Raw genomic sequence first — 22,770 nt, 5'->3', positions numbered from 1 at the left:
TTTTTTTTTTTTTTTTTTTAATTTGCGAAACAGATGTATTGGGATATTGGAGGTCTGGCCTGCTGGAATAATTAAGATGAGATGAATTTAAAGTGATGTTTTGAATTGGACTTTGTTCAAAGGTTGGACAAGAAAACTTACTTGGGGTTCCCATGGAATAGAAACTTCCTTTGGAAACCTGTTTACTTGTGATGAAAGAAAAAAAGATTTGAGGCCATGATCACCTTCGGTTTCTTACTTCTATGGGTTAGTGATGGGCCTAGTTCCTGTGGCTCTATAGTTGAGTGTTGATAGTCTGCTTGCTGCAAGAAGGTATTTCCCTTTTGGATGTGTTTACCTTGAGGTAGTTAGGTAGCATACAATGGTCAACCACTTGTACTCATTGGCTGATAGCTCACCATTGAGAGTAGTTAAATTTTCAAGCTTCACTTGCTTGTTATTGATGTATCAGTTGAGGTTGAGGGCGGAAATAAGACTAAGTAGAATACTAAGATATACACTGCAGATAAGAGGGGCGATGGTTCCCCCTTGAGGTGCAACAGACCTTAGCAGTTATTTGTGCTGTAGGGAAGCAGCAATATAATGCAGGGTCTTCTTTGAGAAGGAAGCATTCTATTTAAGGACAGTTGCTTGGGTTCCTCAACTGTCTTTGAATCATTAAGGGGGGATAGAGGTCTAGTAACAGAGATAGTTAATGATGCCTCTATGTGAGGTGACTGGAGATGAGGATGTCCTTGAATCTGTGTGCCAGTCATGCATCTGCTGGTGATCCTGCTGAGCCACAGAGTTTTGTAGAGCTTGCTAACTCTTTGCCAGAGGCACATGAGGTTCCCTGAATTTGGAACAGGACAGATGTGGGACGCTACATAAAACTATGGCTGACATAGCTCGCAGCCAGAAGAGTGATGTGCGCCCAGCCACTTGTGTAGGCTTTAATTAAATAAATCTTTGAGGGAAGTGGTGGGCTTTGGCTAAAAGGAAGATCTAGAATAGGGTAGACATGGGCAGTGCATAAAAGAAGTCACTACCTGGGCAGATGTAGGATCTGGCTATAAGAGGGATCTAGAACAAGTTTGTACTACTGGCCATTTGTGGTATTAGTACTTATTGTGCTTTGTAAAAAACATCCTTGTCTGTGTAGTGAAATGTATTTATTTGTGTAGTGTATAGGAGTTGTTCACATCACTTGTCAAATGTTGGTTAACATGTTAACAGGAAACAGGCGAGGGTCTGTGTAGTGTTACAGGTATTGTAATACGTTCTAATATTCTTGTAATTCTATGATCTGTATTGTAATGAGATTGCATTGTGGCATTCTTTTATGTTCTGATGCAGACCCGTTCCAATTCCATTTAGAGAATGTTATCTTTTGGTTGCCGGGTGAGAGGCAGTTACTTAAGAGCTTCTCATCTGGATGCAGTGGGGGCCGTGGCTCTTATTTTATCCTTTATTTCTTTTCGGAACAATAAACTTCCACGTTAATTATTTACTCTTTGTGGAACTCAATTTGCACAGCGCCCGCACTACATTTGGTACCAGGTGTGGGGTGCTCAGGCCCACGTGCAGGAGTTCGCGTTGTATTACGATTACAACACTCCATTTTCGAAGAGCCACAGGTCTTTGCATGGCACACGCTGGATCTTTGTCCTTCATCAAGATTTCTCTTACTCCAGGTGCGTAACGTTGCCAGCTCTCCTGCAAACGTTACTATTTAACGTTGCCGCTTACCTTCAACTTGTGCTCGTGCGGGGCTGCCTTCGTCCTCGTGGTGCTGCTTTTGTGTATCGTCCGCGTGCTTTGATCCTGTGTCGGACAGCACATGCGGTCGTGACGCGCTCAGCATGATGCCCAATCTCCTTAGAAACTAATGTTTTTACACGTTTGGATTAAGTCTTTGGCGGCCATCTTGAAGGTTTGGGGTGGTTTCCTTTTATTGTAATGGACACTGAGGGGATCGCTCAGACATCTTTATTAATTGATTTATACCAGTCTCTGCCACCTTTTACCTTTAAATGAAAGAAGTGCCATTTAAATTCTGTCATTTGTGCATTTTACATTGCATTTTTATATATATATATATATATATATATATATATATATATACACACACATATATATATATATATATATATATATATATATATATATATATTTAAAGAAAGAATAACTTTTCTTATCTATTTCCACTGAAGCATTGCTATGGCAACGTACCAAAATATCATTAATCCACCACCCTTCTTATCAAAACCTGACAAACCAGAGATACAATGGAAACGCTGGATGCAAATTTTTGAAAACAATTTGGCAGCCATAGATGGTCTTTTGTATGAACCACCTAGAAAGTTTGCACTTTTTTTTAACCATCTAGGAGTGGCAGGCCCAAATGTTTTTGACAACCTTCCTCAAGTACCCACTCCCAGCGGTGATGGCATATGGAATGTCTATACTGAACCCATGGAAAGATTGAGAAATAAATTTGTTGAAGAATCTAGCGTGCTATTAGAGAGACACAGTTTCTTTAAACGCAGACAATCCAGTGATGAATCGGTGGAGGAATATGTTGCAGCGTTGCAACTTTTAGCAGCACCATGTGAATTTGAGGATTCTATTGAGACATATCAGGGATCAGTTCATTTTCAACCGTTTTTTAAAAAAGAAATGGAGGAAAGATTGCTCATTTGTAGAAATCCTTCTCTTTCAGAAATTATGGACATTGCCAAGAGCATTGAAAGATCCGTAGTTTCCATGCAAGCTCTTAATAATCAAGATGGACTCTCATCTGTGTCTTGTATTTCAGATGACTATACTGTTGCAACTGTAAGAAATGTAAAGGAAAAAATCACCTGGGGAAATGTTCCTCATGTCCAGCGATGGGCAAGAAATGCATGAAGTGCAAGAAAGTTGGCCATTTTCAAGTTGTATGTAGATCACAATCCTCAGGCTCAAATGTTAAGATACATAATGTTGAAGTCGGAAGTTCTCAAGACACTACTAATAGCTATGATGCTCAAATTCAAAATTGTTCAGACAGATTTACTAATGTAATTCTTACTGTTGATAATGATCAGTCACATATTAGTATTGAGGGGCCTATTTGTCATGCTCTGATTGATGGTAAATCACTATCAGTCATGGCTGACTCGGGGCGCCTATCACCATTTTGGCTGACAGTACATTTCATTCTCTTTGGCCGACTACTTTTAAACTAGAAAACCTAGACATTAATCATAAAGCCTTTGGTGACAGATTGAATTGCTTGGTTATTTTTATGCATGCTTACAAATACTTGGTAGAAGTACTTGGACAAAAATGTGTCTGTTAATGGGAGGAACATTGTAGGTTGGATGGATTTGAACAGGTTTGGAAATCATCTCAAACCTAGACAAGTTGATCCTATTGTACTGGAAGAGGTACCGGTGTTATCTGTTGAAACGCATGCTGATGTGCTACCTAGTATGATTTCCAAATTACAGGTGTTTTCTAATCTGATATTGGTACTGTTTTAGGTTTTGAACACAAAATCAAGCTGAATCCTAATGCCAAGCCAATTTCTCACAAAGGGAGATTTAAAAACACTACTAGAAAATTTGGAACGAGAGGGAATCATAATTCCCACTGAGTCTTCTGAATGGGTCTCTCCCATTGTTATACCCAAGAAAAAGTCGGGAGAGCTTCGTTTATGTGTAGACCTTAGGTCACTTAATAACAATATTCTTGTAGATTGTCATCCTTTACCTCAGATACATGAAATGTTAGCCAATATAGGAAAATCAAAGTATTTTTCAGTTAATGATATACATGCTGCTTATCGTCAGATAACCTTGAGTGCTGAGTCACAAGAACTCACAACATTCATTATACCTTTTGGAGCATACAAGTATCTGAAGTTACCTTTTGGGTTCGCCTTAGCAGCGAGTGTCTTTCAGATGGTAATGGATATTCTGTTTAGAGATTTACAAAATGTACAAGCGTTTCAGGATGATATTCTGATTTTCACGGAAACTAAAGATCAACACCTTACTGTCTTGGAGAAAGTGTTCAATATTCTTAAAGATAGCAGGACCACTATTGGACCAGAGAAATACAAATTTTTGGAACACTAAATTGATTATCTGGGTCATTCTATTTTCCTGGAGGGTATCAAGCCATAATTTTGCAATGTGGAAGCCATACTTAAAGCTCCAGCACCCACTCACAAAGATACACTAAAGTCATTTTGGGGTTTATGTGAATACTATGCTCTTTTTGTTCCCAAGTGTGCCTCCATAGTTCAACCCATGAGAAAGTTACTCAAGAAGGGTTCCAAATTTACATGGTCTACAGATGTTGATGTGGCCTTCACTACCGCCAAGAATTTAGTAGTCAAAGCTCCGGCTTGGAGTCCCTTTATTCATGGCCAAAAATGTTTCTTTAATGTTGATGCCAGCATGAAAGGTCTGGGAGCTGTATTCGGTCAGAAGGTTAATGGAAAGCAAACCATTACCGCTTTTGCATCAAAAAGCCTCACAGAGTCTGAGAAGAATTACAGCACAATTGAAAGAGAAGCTGTAGCCTGTGTCTGGACGGTCCAGAAATTTAAGACATACTTATGGGACAATTCTTTTGAGCTATACACAGATCATAAACCACTAGTGTATTTACCTCAGGGTGATGGTTTAGGCAAAGCCTCTGCTCGCCTTGTACGTTTACTTTCTAAGCTGAAAGAATATGATTTCACCATTCATTACATACAAGGTGGAAAGAACTTTAGTGCAGATTGTCTTTTCACGGTTATCACTGCCTGTCAGTTAAGATGTCAGTGAAGATAATGAATGTGTTGTTGCTACCATTGATGCAGTGTCAGAGCTCCATGGTGCTGTATCTGAAAGAGAGTGGTAGGAAGCCACGTCTCAAGATGATATTTTAATGAAAGTTTTGGCATTCACACAAAAAGGTTGCCCATCTATTCGTAATCTGGAGAATATTATGAAACCGTATGCTCAAATTTCAGCAGAGCTGTCTTGTGAGAATGCCATTTGCACTAGAGGTGGTTGTTTTATTCCTCCTACTGGATTAAGGGGGAAATTAGTTACCTGAGAGCATAAGGGTCATCTAGGTATAACTGCTGCTTGCAAGAAAATCAGGGAACAGTATTGGTGGCCTGGCATTAACAGCCAAGTTACTTTATTTGTTAATTTATGTCCACAGTGCATAGTTTCCGACAAACACTGGAAGACAGTTGAGAAGCCTCTTCATCCTGTTCCATTACCTGATCAGCCCTCGAAAAAAGTGGCGTTGGACTTCATGGGTCCATTTAGTCTACCTTCATCTAATAACAGGTTTCTGATTGTACTTGTTGACTACTTTTTTTAATGGATTTACTAATCCTTTGTGGAGTCATCAAATACCAAATCTGTTGTTCAGTTTCTTGAAAATGTTTTTTCTATGGAGGGAGTTCCCAAAGAAATAGTAACAGATAATGGTACTCATTTTATTTCTTGCGAAATTAGATCTTTTCTCGTAAAACATGACATTAAACATCTTCAAGTAGCTTTATATAGCCCTTCTGCAAATGGTTTAGTAGAGAGGGTAAATTGTTTTCTCAAAGAAGGCATTCAGTCTGCTCTTTCTTCTGGTGTAGAGGTAATGAGGTTTCTGTTAAACAAAATAAATGCTTATCACTCTACTCCTCATTCCACAACAGGTGTCTCCTTTCGAGTTGCTGAGGGGGAGGAAAAGTTTTTTCCCAGTTGGTTGCATCGTATATATAAATGCCCTGAGCTAGTTGAACCTTCACTTCAGGAGAGGGTGCGAATTAAACAGGCTCAACAAAAACACTATTTTGATTCTCATAAACATGTGAATGAGAGACATTTTAATGTGGGACAATGGGTACTCCTCAAAAAACCTTACAGAGTTAGTAAAAGGATCTCCGTTCTCTTCTCCTTTGAGAATGAGACTCCTCCGACTGAAAAATCACTCCCAGAGTCTGCGCCATTGTCCTATCCCTCAGATGCTGTTTCAGTATCTGCTGACTCAGTCTCTGATACTATCTCAGAGCTGTCCTCTATAACCAGAGTGCGGGCTTGAGCAGCAGTCTTCCAAGATGCCATTTCTGCTACTGGCTAAACTGTCACTCTAAAACACTAGCCTACACAGAAAGTCACAAAATTGTGTGTGTGATATGTTCAACAGTAGAGGTCACCTTACCTTTGCGTTTTCCCTCAATCAGCACCTTTTGTCAATATACTCAAAAAACACCTTGTCACATACCAATCGTCAGTCTATAGCCCCTGTAGCGCCCAGTCCAACAACCATTACTGGTGCTCCCAATCCCATGTCCTCCTCCTCGGATTCCCTCAATACCACTCAGCAAAAGTGCCCTTCATCTCTCTATAGCCGCCTCCGCACATACATTTCATTTGTATTATAGCACAGGTAATGGCTTACTTTACTAATGTACTCTGCAATTTACCTAAAATACAGATTTGCTCTTTGCAGTAGGCATATAAACCTTCTGTGCTACTTTATGGCATCAAAACTGCCACCAGACAAAAGTCTGATCCTTTTGTAGCAGAAACATAATCACAAGACTTACTTGACTTTTTTTATTGCTGCCTAAAAGCTACAGTTGAAACGCGTCAGTTGAAGTATTGAAGTATGTTCATTGCTTTGATGACGCAAGCTGCAACTGCAAGACAACTGGTGGCAAAAAAATATATATATATATATCTCTACGAAGATAGGGGGGGTGGCCTGCCCCCCTCCCCCCCTCCTTAAAGTGAAGTCCCTGGTGACTAGTGGGGTTTCCTGGCCCTTTCAAAGTAGGCCTTCCCGAATGTCGGGACGGCCATTTGGGAGCAGTTTTCCCCATTGGAGCAGGAAGCGGCCTCAAGGCCGCTTCCTGCTCCGATGGGTAAAACAAAACAATTATGTCAGCGCGCCTCTTGCCGCACTGACGTCATAAAGGGGCGGAGGGAGACACGAAAGATCTTCCGTGTCTCCCGGGGTGTTTGTGAAAAAAAAAACAATAATCCTCGGGTGCGACGCACATGAGGATTTTTTTTTAACCCATTTCACCTGCCTCCGACCCTCCCCAGTGTCGGCCACTGGTTGTGACCCGCACCAGGGAGGTAGTGTGGGCGTCGGCTTGCACTCTAGGGGTTAATCCGAATCTCCTGAGCGCGATTTACTGTGCTGCATCTGAGCAACTGGCACAGGTACCCCTCCATCACTTCACTCTCTGTAGTAGCGTGGGTCGAGCTTCTCCTGGGGGTTGGAGTAAATTGAGGTAGAAGCAGGGAGGGTGATCACATGTTCACAACTCAAAATATGTCATATCAGCAATAAATGATTGTCCAGTCAAGTACTTTTATTAAAAGAGAAGTATCTATATACGAACACAAAGTAAAATACAGGATACACGAAAAATACACAGTCCCCTAAATTCAGTACTGTAGTGTTAGGCAGGACCACTGAGTCCCACTTCCTCTTCTCTAATGGCAGTGGATATTCCACATTCATGATAGGTGCCACTCAGATTAGACCCCACTAGTAGTCTGAGTCTCAGGAGTTCCACTCAGACTTTTCCAAGATCGAAAGTGTTCCAGTGCCTAAAGTGCAATCTGGCAGAACAATTTCCCCGGGACCCCGCAGTCCTGCAATCAGTTTTAACTGCTCCTGCCGGGGTTGCGCTACTGGAGTCCCCTCGGTTGTTACACACTCGGGCATCACAGTGGTCCTCAGTGGCGGCTGGCAGTGAGTAGCACTCTTGGCTATGTAGGGGCACCAGCTAGTCATCCACGACACTTCTTCTGATGACATGTTAAATTCCTTCAGCTCTTCTTATAGGTAGGTGGATTGTTGCTCGTGTTCGGATGCTTCAATCTGGGCTCACAGGTCACCACAGCGTCCTTTTTTCTCGACATCAACTAAACCAGGCAGTGAATCTTGCTCTTCACAGTGGCCCCACTGAAATACAGGGTTGCCGACTTTACTCTGGACAGGGGCGACAGCCTGTTCAACACAGCCCTGTAGTCTTCACAGTGGCCCCCTCTGGCGTATGAGGTTGCTGATTTTACTTTGCATACCAGCATCCACCTGATGGGTATGGCAGTAATGCAGTATGCACTGCGGTCTCCTCTGGCATATGTAGTCGCTGACTACTCTGCACACGGGTGACAGCTTAATCGGCATGCAGTAATGCAGTCCTCACTACTGCCCTTTGTGGCATACTGGGTCACCAACATTACCCTGCATATGAGCGGCATGGTTGGTGCAGCAGTGGCTAGCTTCACGGAGGCCCCCTCTGGCATATGGGGTCGTCAGCTTGAATCTGCACACTGGCGACAGCCTGTTTGGTGCAGAAGCCTTCTCCTCACACAGTGCGGCATGGATCCACTCACCAGGATCTCCCACCGGAACACACTCCCTCTAAGCACTCTCTTCCTTACAGGGCACACTGGTTTTGGCAAGCAGGCAGGCATTGGTGCCCTAGGTTCCAAGGCAGGTGGTGTTTGATTCCCCTGGGTGATGCCACCTCACCCGCCTGTGAGACTGAGGCAAAAGTCCTGCAGAGCTTCTCCTCGCATAGCCTGACTTGCTGCTTGGCAGTTGTAAAGTTTGTGGGGCCTCGAGCTCCCATTCCTATAGTCCATTTCCAGACACAAAGTGTGATTTAGTGTATGAGTCTTTGAAGTTTGTGTTGGGGGGGGTGGGTGTCAGCTTTCTTTTATAGTGCCCAGTCCGCTGCCTTTCCCTACCTGCAGAAAGCAGTCTCTTGCAGCAGGAGCAAGACCAAATCTGATAGCCCCACAACACAGGCCATGGAAGAGACTAGAGGTTCACAGCTAAATGTCAATCACAGTGATACATCCATCAGAAGGTTATCCCAGGTCCCCATGATTATTCACCCCATCTTCTTCCTCAGATTTGCAAGACCCTTTTCTAGTGACCTTTGTAAGATCAAAGAGCATTCTTTCGAAGTGCACTGAATTCCCAGGCTCTGGGTCTCCCAAAATGGAACTCAGAGAGTATTGTACCATTCACAGGCACTCACACCCGGCACATGAATGCATCCACACAGGTGCGGCACAGTGCTCCATTCTAACTTAATGTAGGCCAGGAATGAGTTAAGCACATAGCAGCGGAACGTTATTAGTGGGCCTCTAGACCTCAATCCAGTGACATAGGAAAAAATGCCTGTTCACTACTACAGATCACTACACAGCATGATGCCACTACTGTGCTTGTGCTATTTAACTTCTGGTAAAGACAGTTGCCTTTCACCATCATGAGTAGCGCTTTAGGCCCCCCCTTTCAGTCCAGCAGGACTGCAGTCTGTGAGACAGGCCTGTCATTGCGCACATGCACGATCCGTGTTTGCCCATGACAAAAAACATGAGCGCCACAGATCCAGATATTGTTGCAGGTGGGGCACTCAAGGCAGGGGTTCACATCCGTCACTGTACAAGGGACATTGTTGTTCCAACAGGTGGAGTGCATTGTTATCATAAGAAAAGATGTGGCTGATGGAGGGTTGGTGGTGGTTTAAGCAAGAGAAATTGTGATTTCGGCGTCATGTTGATGGGTGCCTCTGTTTTGATGAGGGCAGTTGCAGGTAGGTCACACATTTGTATATTCTGGCTGGTTCTTCTGATGTGCTTCAGACACACTGATTACATGCACTACTCTTACAGCAACATATTTTCCTATTTCATCCTCATCCTGGTCTTCTAACTATGGCTGTGAGGGTTCTGGAGTCTCCTTTTGGAACTTTTGAGTATGGGAGGTAACCTAATTGTGTGGGCCTTTGGCTAGTTGAGATACAGATGTTTGTGTTTTAATTCAAGTGAGCAGCATGACTGGTCACATGAGAATAAGTCATCTCAACTTGGTAGATGTGTGCAAAGCTGAATAATTTGCACCCATATCTGTAGCGTGTCATCATGTAACACACGTGTGCTTGCTAGGTCTTTTATACGCACTTGAAAATTGTCAATCGACTCTTTATATCTTTATTATTGTAGCAATGTGGGCTTTGGGTCAGCCTCACTCTTACCATTGGTTGGTTTTTCGTTTCACTAATTGTCTTGCCTCTTGTTCAGTGGCTTTCTCCTTGTTTGTTCCTCACCCGGACTGGAGCATAATTTTTTTAGCATCCTTTTATTTGGTTGATTTGTATCCTTCCACTGCTCAACATTAGGCAACTATTTTATTCCTCCTATCAGCACTCCCTGGCTAAGCATTTGTTTTCTTGTGCTGTCCCATATGTGCTGCTTACCCGCACATTCTTGCACCTTCTCCTAGCTCATATGTTACTTCCCCATCCTGCTCTATTTCTACATTGTGGCGTTTCTCCCTGCTGCACCAGATGCTCACCTGCGTCCACCCTTTGGAGCCCCTCCGCCCACTCCAGCATTCCTTTTCCTGGTTCCGCCCCCCCCCCCCAGCTTCCTATTCTGGGTAAAGGGGACAGCAGCTGCATTTTGCAGCAGGACACTATTTTCTTTAAAAATTATGCAAAATAATAATGCACTTTGGTGCCCGTTAAATACTTTACCACTGCAAGACGGGCCTCCACCATGATTTTTAGGGCGAGCTTGCAATCGATTTGACCTGTTGTAAATCAGGTGGGCTTTTAACCACACCCATAACTTTCACTCGTTTGTGGGCTTGCCGTTAAAAAAAAAAAAAAAAAAACAACAAAAACCTTTATCGTTGGCAAATGCTTTACATTTGTCCCTCTTTGGGGCAGTTTTGTTACCGCCTTCGTCACTGACCCTGTTCCATGGATAATTGCACATTTGCTGATAAGTTTCACTGCGAGCAAACTTATTTTTCCTTTTGTGTCTCTCCGCGCTCATGCTCATGACAGCTATGGCGCTTTGAATCGGCTCACTTGTGTCAACTGTTTTACTTTTAATTTTCAATTTGTGTGGCAAGAAACGTCAAGTTAGGAATTTTGCAATGCCAGTAGCTCTAACTCGAGCAAACGCGACAACCATTGCATTGCAAATGCTTGTTGTTCTTCTTGCTGGTACTAACGTCAGAAGGTATTGGCAAAGCCAATATGCGTGCATTAGGAAGACCATGAGGCAAAATCTGTTGACTGCTGCTCCCCTTTTTAGTCAAGTTTTTTTTTTAAATATAACTGCCCCCCCCCCCCTTGTATATGTTCCCGCAGCCTCAAGTGTCCCTCTGCCCCATAGATCCCCCTGATCTCTAGCGCTCCCTCCCTTTGGCACCCTCCTGTCTGGTACCCCCTTTGCACTCTGCTTTCAGGCCTCCTTTTTCGCCCACGGGTATAACTGCCTATGCCTGCGCCTCCTTTTCAGCCCCGTCTCTGTCACTTATATTTGCACCCCTTGTTTCGGCCCCTGTTTAGCTCCTTTTTATGTGGCTCACTGACTGCACCTTTGTGTCTTCATCTCACTTTTCCCTCTCCCCTCTCTGTGACATTGTGTGCCCTTCTCCTACAACTTTTGCAACATTTCCCACTTTTTGCCCCCTTTCACTCTACCCATTCCCCTCGTACACTTACTTTAGCCTCTACCCCTTTTACGTCATTGTCGTTTCTTCCGTCATGACCTGGTTCTTGATCCTCCCTCGATTATGATCCCCCCCCATGCCTCCCGCTCTTCCACTACCCCCCTATTATGCCTCCCGCTCTTCACCCCCCCCCCCCTACAATGACGCCCCACCCTTCCCCACTATGATGTCCCCTCCCTCTGCCCCTGTTGCCCCCTCCCTCTGCCCCTGTTGCCCCCCTTGCATTTCTGGAGTGTGACTCGAAATGTGTCAGAAGCCTGGAGCCAGTCTAGAGGGTGGAGGAGGGAGAGGGCGGGACGGGGGGAAGCAGGAGAGGGGATGGTGAGGGAGAGAGAGGAGGGGCCCGTCTGTGATTAATTAGCCCGGAGCCTGGGGGTGGGGCTACTGCAGCCATCTGGCCGTGAGCCGGGGGAGGGGAGGAGGAGGTTGGAGCAGGGACGTCGGAAGGGGGAGGAAGAGGAAGAGGAGGGCTCATTGGAGAGAGAAAGAAAGGGAGGAAGCCGAGCCTTGAGGTGAGGAACGAGAGGAGGAGGGAGATCCGCGCTGCAGAGACCAGACAGGACCCCCACCCCTCCTCGGGAGACAAGGAGACCCCCTCCTCTGGAGCAGGGACACCCCACTGCAGCTGTAGATCCGCAGAAGCGGAAACCCCTCATCTTTGGAAGTAGGGGAAGCGCGCTGTGGACCCACAGACGTTCGGTGGACCCAGTCTCCCCTCTTCGCTCCGAGGAACCTCTGTAAACCCACTATTGCAGCACGCGACTCCCGGTGGACCCAGGCCCCCCTTTGCTGAGTGTCTAGCGAGGATCTTGTCGGGGGCACCTTGGTATAGACCCCCCCTCACCCTCCAGTGCGCCCTCGGTTTATGGAGAAGGGGAGCATGGTGATTCAGGTGAGAGGCGGGAGTCTATGAGCATTCCGTTTTTGTTTTTCGGGCGGGGGGGTGTTGAGGGCGGGGGCGCCGCAAAGGGGCTTCAGAAGAACACGGAGGACGGAAAGATCAGCAGGGTGGTTTTCATCCTTCACGTGGCTGGTTCCATGCTTGGCGAGTGTGTTCTGAGCTTTGGGCGGAAGGTGGTGTCCATCATGTACTATGGCCTCCATTTTTCCAGTGTACGCTCTAGTAGAGCACTGTGCGTCAGAGCAGAACCGCCGGGCTTCTCTGGGCGGCCCATGTGCGGGGTAGGTATATAGGGTCTTCAGCGCAACAGCAAGGGCGCTTCATGGGCCTAAATCTGTGAGTTCCCTCCATTGGTTGAAAGGCGCAACCTGGTACTTTGGGATTCTCCCCACGTGAGGCGTTTCAGTGTTGATATCAGCACAGGGAAGGCACCACGGCCTCCTTGTGTGGGGATACCACTGGAGGCTCAACACACCAGGGGGATCTGGCGGCCTTGGGGTTAACAAAGCGGGGTCTCACTTAGGGAAGTCTTCAGCACACGGGGTTGGTGCTCCTGTTCTCTGTGCGTTTTCTCCTTTCATATCCTGTCTCCTGGTTATCCCCTTTGCGGGGGCAGGGGTGCATGACTCTTGAGGGGAGCCTGATCGCCCATATGGGTTCATCCTCACCTCACATTCTCCTCTAGCGCCTACAACCGTCATTCTACCTGAGTTCAACCGCCACCCGAATTTCTTTGTTCCCCGAGTCTTCTAAAGGAAGCGGGGGCTCTCGAGCGATCTTACAGCGGGAGTGGGGGGAATTATCTGCATTGTTTTGGGGGTGGGGTAAATGGATTGAATATCCCTGGTAGAAAACAAGAGACGCTGGATCTGAGCAGCTCCCAAGGGGCTCCTGTTCTCTGGGCAGCAGTGCCGTATCCAAGAGGTGGGAGGGGCCTCGACTCTCCAATCCAGGCAGGTAATTGTAACCCGATGGATATTTCTGCCGCACGAAGATCTGTGTGATCTTTCTCTCCCAGGATTGTGAGATCTATGTAACCCGGTGAGGCAGCTCAGCTTTCAATGGCATGTATATTCTAGCAGTAGGGATAGCTCAACTTCAGCTTTCAATGGCATGTATATTCTAGCAGTAGGGATAGCTCAACTTCAATATACCTTTAATTGTGCGTGCTTAGATCAACGAGATCAGTGTCCCTTAAGCGGTAGGTCTGTTGTCTAATGTGATACCCGGGATCAGCATTATTTGTAATCTTCTGAATATGTCTGCTGTGCGAGACTGTAACATATGTCCAGATAGGACGGATTTGCTCTCTCATGCCGCGTAGTTCTATGTAACCTAATATATAGCTTTGTTTTTAGGCTTTGTAGTGTCTGTTTACCACATGATTCTACTATCCACTTATTCTCGGCCATGACCCTGTTTAATAGCTATACAAGATCTCTGTAAAATAAGAGGCAGTCCTATTTGCATAAACCTGTAAGATGAGTGCCACTTGGAAGATGTTTGGACATCATCCCCTTAATGTGCAGGTTGTGCGTCGATCTATGCATGTGCCCTGTAGTGACCTTGTACATAAGACGTCCCCCCCCCTGCTAATAAATATCCGCGTTTATGGTGGTACATGTATATACACTATTTGTATAGTGAAAACCTAGCCAAAGGCCTACATACCGCTATACAATGCCCATGGCAAGCAATCTGTCAGCGAGTGATACTACACTCGCACGCTGCCTGGTGCTTGATTGGATCAACTAATTCCTGAATGATCGCCGTCAGCTAGTTTGCCTGTCTCCTTTTAAGGCATCTAAAGTCCATCTGGATTGTTGAAGCCCTCGTGTTTCTTCTTTCACTTCACCTCTTAAACATATTTACATCTGATTAATGCACGCAAAAACATGAACTGCACCATTTACAACTACGTCGAAGGTGTGCAATTATTGTTCAAGCTTTTGATGATTTCACGAAGTCAAAGGAAACCTTTCAATGTGCCATGCTTGCCATCTGTGGCTGGATGAACAGTGACCATCTCAAACTAAGTGCGGACAAAACTGATATTGTGATCATGAAAAGCAAGATGTAACTACTGGAATGCCTCTTTCTGGCCTCCTGATATGAGTAACCCACCCCTTCAAGGAATCAGTAAAAAAAAAAACGCAGTTGTTCACATTGATGTCGCATAATCAATGAAATCCCACCTAGGTTTCATTATTCTTTTTTCTGATCCGCAGGATACATACATTTTCTACGTTCATTGCCTCATGGGCTCTCATCCATGTCTTATCCAGCTTGTAACGCCCTCTATGTTGGTGTTTCAAAGACCCTTCTCCACAGCCTCTAAATAGTCCAGAACCGTGCGGCACACTTGATATTTTGGCAGGCTAAATGAAGTCAGTCACATCAAACCTTCCTTTACTGGAGGAACTCTGTTGGCTTCCCATTGGACAGAGGACTGTTTTTAAGACAGGTTGCATCATTTTCAAAACTTTTGAATCTCTCACAACCTGGCTCTTCCGACAGGTATATACATAGCGTCCCCTCTTAATTTTCTGTTTTGGTTAGTTCTACTGTGCCCTAGTGCCATGAACCCGTCTGGTGTACGTGCGCTCAATAATTATCCATAACATTCATGATTTACTGTTCTTTAAAGAAGTGTGTCTTAAACTCTTTCCTTAAGTGGAGCAGCATGGTTTGATGAATTCTGTTCCAGATCCTGGATCCAAAGACAGAAAAGGTTTACTGTCTTTTTCCTTTTTTTTTTTTGTGTGCATTTCTTAGTCTCCAGTTTGAATGTGGCCTGGCAGCGATTATGCCGAGAGCTTCCAGAGATGGTGAGCTTGTCCGTAAACTAAACGGGAGGGGCGGGGAGTCTTAATTGCTTTGTAAGTGTTTTGAAGATGATGAGGTCTAGCATTGAGAGCCAATATAGTTCTATCATGATGTTGGGCTGATGTGATTATATTTCATCTAGTCCTGGAAGAGGCATTTTTCAGCTTTAAACGGTGCCAGTGTGGAGTTTAGAAGGCCGTGGATGGGGGTGTTACTGTGATCCAGATGCGTGAGAATGAGTGTAGCAATTTTGATGTTCCTTTCTGGGAGTAACCGGTTCACATTTTTTTAGTAGGCAGAGCTGGTACCGGGATGTCTTTGGCAATGTGTTCCATGAGAGTTAGGTTGGTGTCCAAGGTAACTAGCCGATCTGGCATTTATTGAATGCTCGGGTTCATATCAAGGTTTGTATTTTTTCTTGCTTGGTGTTTTTGGCAAATAACAGTAGGTTGAGTTGAGCTTTAGGCTGCTGCTGGACATTCAGTTCTGGATAATTTGCCGTCGGTGTTTTATATGTATGTCTTGAGTAGAAAAAACTCAAGTATAGTTGATATCGTCATCATATTGGTAAATCTCGATACCTTTATCAGTCTGCAGAACCCGGTAATCCTGAAGTGTTTGTCATAGTAACATTTGCAACTGCCCATTTCGTCTGCGTTTTCCATGCAAGAACCTCCTAGAGACAATTCTAATTAGTACCAGTTATCTTACCCGCGCCCCCCCCCCCCCCCCCCCAAACAGGGCTTTCTATTCAGCTCCCAGTTTAGAGGCCCTTAAAGCATTGCCACACACGTGAATGTCCAGTAGCCTTGTCTTCTAGAGAGGCAGCAAATTGGTACGCTCCTGCCTGGAACAAGCAACGACACATAGCAGGCCATGCAAGCTGAGCAGTGCGACTCCTCTCTGTCTTATGTACTTCTGTTTCTGGTCATTACCACTTTGTTTATTTGTGTTGTAGAAGGTAGGAGTCGTGATCCCTATTCCTGGTGTGTTGTCTTCTTTCTTCTGGTCTCCGCTCTAGATTTCAGTGTCTTCGCTCTAGATTTCAGTGTCTTATTTGCAGATAAACCTATTAACATGCTTACATACACTTGCTTTGCAACCGATGGACCTGCCACTGAGAGCATAGGAACCTGTATTGAGCCACTCTAGACTTCTGAGCCATGGCTAGCCCATTCCTTTAATTAGGAAATGTTTGCAAAAATCGAATATATATATTGAATAGTGGCTTTTACCGTTGTGTAGTAGGTCGGAGTTTTCATTGGAAGAGCATTTTTATGTTTTGCCAATAACCTTGGTGCAATTTGACAATTATTTGACAAATCTTAACAAAACTTTAAAAAAAAAAACAATCATCCTCCATTCCTCCTGAAATGTTTGGGGTGATCTGTCAAGTGGTGGCTGCGAAAAAGACGGAGATGTCCCAAAACACGTTTTCCACATGTCGTTTCTAAAAGGATTTTTAAACTGCGATACAGAGAAAACAGCTGGACAGAACGGCACTGAATTTGTCAGCAATGTAACTCAATCTGTTCAACGACTTTAGATAAATTAATGTCTAAAACAGTGATGTCTAGTGCTACAAAACTCAGAGCAGAGTAAGCCATCAAAATAAAGCATTCTGATTGGCATGACCAAGATCTGATTGGCTGCCGCAACAAGAAGGGAAAGACTGTGATCGTCATGACATGGCTTAGGGACTCTGTTCATGAGACCGATAAGGGGTTGGGGGGGGGTGTAATGGAACAGTTATTTTTAACCAAATGTGGGGTATGGATCCATGGGGAGTTGGGCGCAGAGACTGGCTGCTGCAGAAGTAACGTAATAAGATCTTCGATGTGCTAAAAAAAAAAAAAATAAGCCTTAGAAATTCTCTAAGAAAAAAACCCAAAAGGTTAAAGTGGAGTTAAACATAAATATGTTATTAGGATTTTATCTTGTGTTAGGAAAAACCCTGGAAATTAACTTAAAAAAAAAAGTTCCGGTGGATCAGGTGTTCGAATGGTTTAAAAAAACTGCTGCGTTAAAACCAAAAGGTCACTGAAATTCATCAGTTATACATACCTGACATAGGAATAACTGGCAGCACTATGCTATAATCCACTGTTGATGACTTTGCATATTACATTACTAAAGACATGTGACATAACTTTGCAGTGCAAGTTATACTTAAGGCAGTTACACATAACTAGTGAATTTCAGTTTTTCTTTTTTCTTTATCATTTTGCTTTTTACTAATGCTGTATAGCATCATCCAAAGGGGGTCGCAAAGACTAGGTCGCAAAGGAGAGGCCAATTGGTTTTGCCAATAATGTTCTTGTTTCATTTGCGTCTTTTTTCTGTTTTGTGGGTGTCCCCAGCTATCCTGCCTTGGGAGTTGTGACATTGTCATTTAAACAAGTAGCTGATGATGCTTTTTTTTCTCTCACATGCATGTTAGTTTTTTTTTTTTCTTCTAGTGTTGAGTTTTTTTTAGCTCCCATTTTGAAGTGCTTGAAAGTTGTTAGGAGAAGGAAACTGCTCCCATCCACGTGATGGAATATTCAGGTGGTTGCGGAGAGGGTTCATGTGGTAAGCTTTTAATGGTGTCTTGAGCCGGCTCTAGAGGGAGCTGGTTGATGGGTCTTAGTCTCTTCTAGAAGGATGCCCCCCCCCAAATGGTGTTTTTACAGATTTTTGAAGTGTCTTCCCGTTTTTGGCACTTCTGATTTTTGGTAGGCTTGGGTTGTTTCCTTAGTTCTGTACTTCAGGTATTAAAGACCCATTCATGGATCCTGGTTCCACCCCGTATGCTTTTTTCATTCGAAATCTTGACCTTGGTGGCCTAGATATGCTTTGCGTGCCCTCCGTAGTCAACTTGAAATGTATTCGGTGTGTCTTTGTCGTTTAATGTTTGATACCCAGCCCAAATGCTTCGTACCCTTTTGCAGTATTGCATTTTAGATTGTTGCACTTACTATCTCTTTAGAGGCATTGAAGCGCTTTGATGATGTGCAGCATGCTGCTCTCCATAGACCTAAGATAGTTTGTAGGATTCTTTTAAGTTTTACACTGAATCATATATTATGCTACATTAGAGGTGCTCTAGAGGTTAGTTATGTACAGCTTCAAAAATAGTGAACGTTATTTTTATTGCAGGCGTACTAGGTACCGATTGATTTTCATTCCTAATTGTCTCTAGTATGAGGAATGGAGTGCATGCAATAGGACAGGACTGGTGTATTTTGGATCGTGCTTACACTGGCTTAGTCAGTAAGCCTTGTGAGAAGTGCTTGGCATGGTCATGCAGCTTTGGGAAGGAGGAGAGATGGATATACAGGGTTATTGGTAATAAGGGTAAAAGCCTGTTATGCAGACGTGCACATTTTTACAAGAAAATATTTGTTAGTGGTTTTTACTTTGAGTTGTAGCTTTTGAGTTATGTAAGTAATGAACGCTGTAGGTATTTAATTGATTCTGGTCTGTCTCAGAAGATGTGTGTTAGAAGCAGGATTTCATCTGGATGTATCTCGATATTCCATCTTTGATGTGTTGGGTATGTTTTGGGGTAGTCATTTTTAGATCTTGGTCAGGATTATGTATGTGATCCTTATAGATTATCTGCATTACATTAGGTCCCCAGAATCTGTAGTGTGTGTTGTCCTTACTCTGTTTCATGCACTCTGAGAATCAAGTTGGAAATCGCAACTTTTTCAGCATACTGCGAAACTTAAAGTAATTTCTGGTAGCCATTTGTATTTGTGAGTAAATGCTGTAGCTACGCAGTTTGCGCGCACAAGAAAGTCCCAGCTACAGTTTCTTCTTATGAGGTGAAACGTTATTGTGGGGGCAACCTGAAGCTTAGCGTTCTTTTATGGGATTAGAACTTCAGTTTTCCCACTAAAACTGTTGGGCGTTGTCGGTGTATTGCTTTGTACATTAAGAACAATAGTTTTACTATAGATACCATTGTTAATCACTGGGAAGACATAGAGGGGCGCGAACGTGTCGTTGACCCCGCAGTCCCCTCTCGGAGACTGCCCAGGACAGCAGTGCCTTCTATTGGGAAAACACGGAGACCTCCCTCCGCCAACCCAAGACATTGGATGAGATGAGTGAAACTTGCGTTCGGGCTGTGCCGGGTGGCCATTTTTGAATGCGCCGTCTTTTTCTTCTCTAAAGCGCAATAGTCCGAGACTCCACTTCAACTTTGATGTTTTCAAATTTCCTTGGGGGTGGAGGGGTGTTTCTTTAATTAGAAAATGTGTGAAATGCGGGGGTTGGCGCAGCGGGGCAACCCCAGGCTCACGGCCTCCCACTTGGCTCTTCGTGTGCCGAGCTGGCGAGGTCTGTTTCCTATCAGGGTCTGATAGGGAGGGTCTAAGGCGGGAAGGACGGGAGAGGGAGGAACGCAAGCGTAAGGTGACCGATGGCTGAGAACAGTTGTTGGGGGTTGGGGGTGATGTGGAGAGAGTGAAATGGATGCGCAGATGTTAGTAGCTGGGGTGAGTGGGAGAGGACAGGAGGGGGTGAACACATCAGATCTCTTACTATGTTTGGTTCTGTGAAGGCAGGCGAACGGGAGACACAGCTCGAGAGGGCAGAGTGACAGCTGCAGGAGAGAGCGAGAGTCGGGATCGGGCGCAATTAATGATTTAATGAGCCTGATCAGCTGTTCGGATATGAAGGGTTGGAAGGAAACAATAGGAGCAGATGGGGGCTGCTTGTAGACTAGTCGGTGGAGGAGGGCCGTCAGTAAGCAGATCTGTAGGGGAAGGTGTCCTGTAGACAAATCTGTAAGACAGGACTATCTATAGACCGACCTAAAAAGGGCTGTTTGTGACTTGGTCTATAGGAGAGGATTGTTGGCAGGCGGGTCTGTAGAGCAGACCATGTCTACTGGTCAATAGAGGTGCTGTAAATTAGTGTATAGGAGAGGAATGTTTGTAGACAAGACTACAATACACGAGGCTGTCCTTAGGAGAGGACAGTCTATCGATCTGTGCCTGTGGAGACTTTCCAAAAAGGGACGGGGAAGTGTTTTGTCTAAACGGGGATGCTTCCCCTTTAAGGAAGTAGCGATGGCTGCTATTTTGGGGAGGGGGGGCATGTCTGCAGATACCAGCCTATAGGAGATGGCTGTCTACAAACTGGACAGCGTGTGGACTGTTGCGTACAGACACGTCTGTGTTGGGCTACTTATAAAAACGCGGACCTCAAAATATTTTCAACATTCAGTACTCTTTATTTCGGAGGATCGCCATAAAAGAACAAGTAACATAAATACAATCACACATAAGTAAAAGCATTTCTAAAAATAAATTAATTCAATAAAACGTTCAATTATTACAAAGAGCGAACAGGTAAAATTGTACCAAGTCCAAAAATATAAGTCCGGGAACCAAGGCTGACCTAGTTGCTAAAGTATTCAGTGAATCCTGTCTAAAATTCCCCTTAAGGTTCACTTCAGAAATAGGAGACCCCCCCCCTCACCTCCCGGATCATCTCACAAAGTTTCGTCCCCTTCCTCCTAAGGGTCTCTGACCTAATTTATCGAGGGAAGATCATCTGATCTCAGGAGGGTAAATAACTTTTCCAGCCCTTGGCAAAAAAAGTACAGCTCAGAGATTACCCGGATTCTTCTCCAATATAGGATTGGTGTAATAGCAACCCCTGGGAGATTGGCCCGAGCCCAGCATCCATCCTTCGTGGCAGATTCACGGAGATCTCCAGGACGTTCTTATGCCCCAATAACTGTTTACCATATAGTGCAGCGCCTAGGGCTTGGTGTGTATAAATTTGAATCACTGGGAAAATAGGTCTAAAGAAGGAGCCCCGTTGTCTTTCGTCACTTCATTTTAGACTGCACATAGAGATGTGAACTGCCCAATTCATTTGCTCATTAAGGGCGAACCCACAACAGGATTTTCAAAGGTTTGGATTTGTTCTAAACTCATCCCTTTCATGGAAGGAGTTGGTGTTGTCTTGGGGTGTCGTTCTGACACCAGTTCAAGCGGCTACCAAATCGTTGACATACAACTTGAAAAGAGTTAGATTAAGAATGCAGCCCTAACACCTCAGTTCACTTCTCCCAATCGGCCACATCAGACCTGTGCGAAATTCTGATTGTGAAGCCTCCCAATAATTGCAAGGAGGCACAATGGAACTCTATATACCGGCTAGCACTTGGCACAACATATGTCTGGGTGCTAAGTCAAAGGCTGATCGTAGGCCTACAAACATCACATCACATCACATACAATCTTTCATACTCTATGCCATCTATGGCAACAGTTTTCCAAGATGGCAACTGGAGCCTAAATACTTGGTCAATGGTGGACGTGCAATCGTGAAATCCCGCTTGCAGGGTTGTTAGAGTATCATTGGCCACCATCCACTCCTGCAATCTTTCTAAAATTACTCTACTAAACAGTTTTTGCATGGTATTAATGAGACTATAGGTCTATAATTTGTTGGCAAGAGCGTGGAACCCTTTTTTTATAAATAGGTGTAATTTTGGCTCCTGTCCAGGATGAACGAATGGGCATCCATTTCATATTAGTATATAATAGTGCAAGGTATGGACCCCCAAACATCTGACTCTGCCAGAAACAAGTCAGTGGTCAATCTTACCAGTCGCTTTGTTAGGGACCGTAGTCTTAATAGCTAAGCTCACGTGCTTGCTTGAGATGAAGGGATACTCCATGCAGCCAAAAGTTTCCCATAAGGCATCTATAAGGGTGCCCATTTCATCTGTTGGTAAAGCACTGACTTCTACTATCGGGAAGTACAGCCCGGAAAACTGTTGGATCCATACATGAGCAGCAATGTTGTTTCCAGTGGGGATGCTTCCCTCCTTACTCCCAGTGGCCACTAGATTCCAAAAAGTGTGCTGGTCATCCTCCTTTGCGGTGGCCAGTAAACCTAGAGCAAGCTTGGCAGCTCGGCAGGAACAATTGAACCAGGAAAGGGGGGGGGGGGGGAGCTTTTAATGACCCCAGCAGATTTAGATTCCATAAAGAAATGATTCTTAAGGCCCTCAAACACTTGTTCATGAATTGCCCCCATCCATGAACGCATGCATGGTAGTCCAAAATCAAGTCCAGATTAAGCTGATCCCCCTAGACTTTCCTTTACAAGTTTGTATATCAACTCAACCTGCTCCTGGGAGCGTACAATTGAGCTCCATTTAATTCTGCACCAGTTTGATGTTCATTGGCATCTATTGTTGAGGGGTTCGAAATGACTACCTGAGCTCTTGCAAACTGGGAGATCGATAACAGGAGGTAGGGCATTGTGATCACTATTGTGTCAGAGCATGACTGTCATATCACGCTTACAGATCTAAAACAAATACATACAAGAATTATAAAAGATGCACATTGACTTTAATTATTTAACACAAAATCTTGATTCTTCCTTGGTTGTCCAACAACCCTACTGCAACGGCTAGTAACTGGAGGCAATTTCTTCTGGTTGCTAACCTGATGTTAGCAACGGATGTTCATGTAGGTGCCTCTCCTCCACCCACAACC

At 44.4% G+C, this 22,770-nt stretch overlaps 1 protein-coding gene across 12 annotated transcripts in view; it reads left to right on the top strand.

The window, feature by feature from the left end:
• The window catches only part of RBFOX2 (RNA binding fox-1 homolog 2), a 518,182-nt gene that overhangs the window by 264,210 nt on the left and 231,202 nt on the right, over positions 1–22,770 (top strand). For 2 of the 12 annotated variants that reach the window (XM_069231203.1, XM_069231200.1), the window contains exon 1: positions 11,949–12,421. The exons of the other annotated variants lie outside the window; for them this stretch is intronic. In XM_069231203.1, the coding sequence (XP_069087304.1) occupies positions 12,395–12,421 (27 nt within the window). In that variant the 5' untranslated portion in view covers positions 11,949–12,394. Of the gene's footprint in view, positions 1–11,948; positions 12,422–22,770 lie in introns of those variants that run through there. 12 annotated transcript variants of the gene reach the window in all.

This window comes from Pleurodeles waltl, chromosome 4_2 (genome assembly GCF_031143425.1).
Source record: "Pleurodeles waltl isolate 20211129_DDA chromosome 4_2, aPleWal1.hap1.20221129, whole genome shotgun sequence".
In the NCBI taxonomy this organism is placed as follows: Eukaryota; Metazoa; Chordata; class Amphibia; order Caudata; family Salamandridae; genus Pleurodeles; species Pleurodeles waltl.
This window is presented reverse-complemented; position numbering and strand designations above follow the sequence as displayed.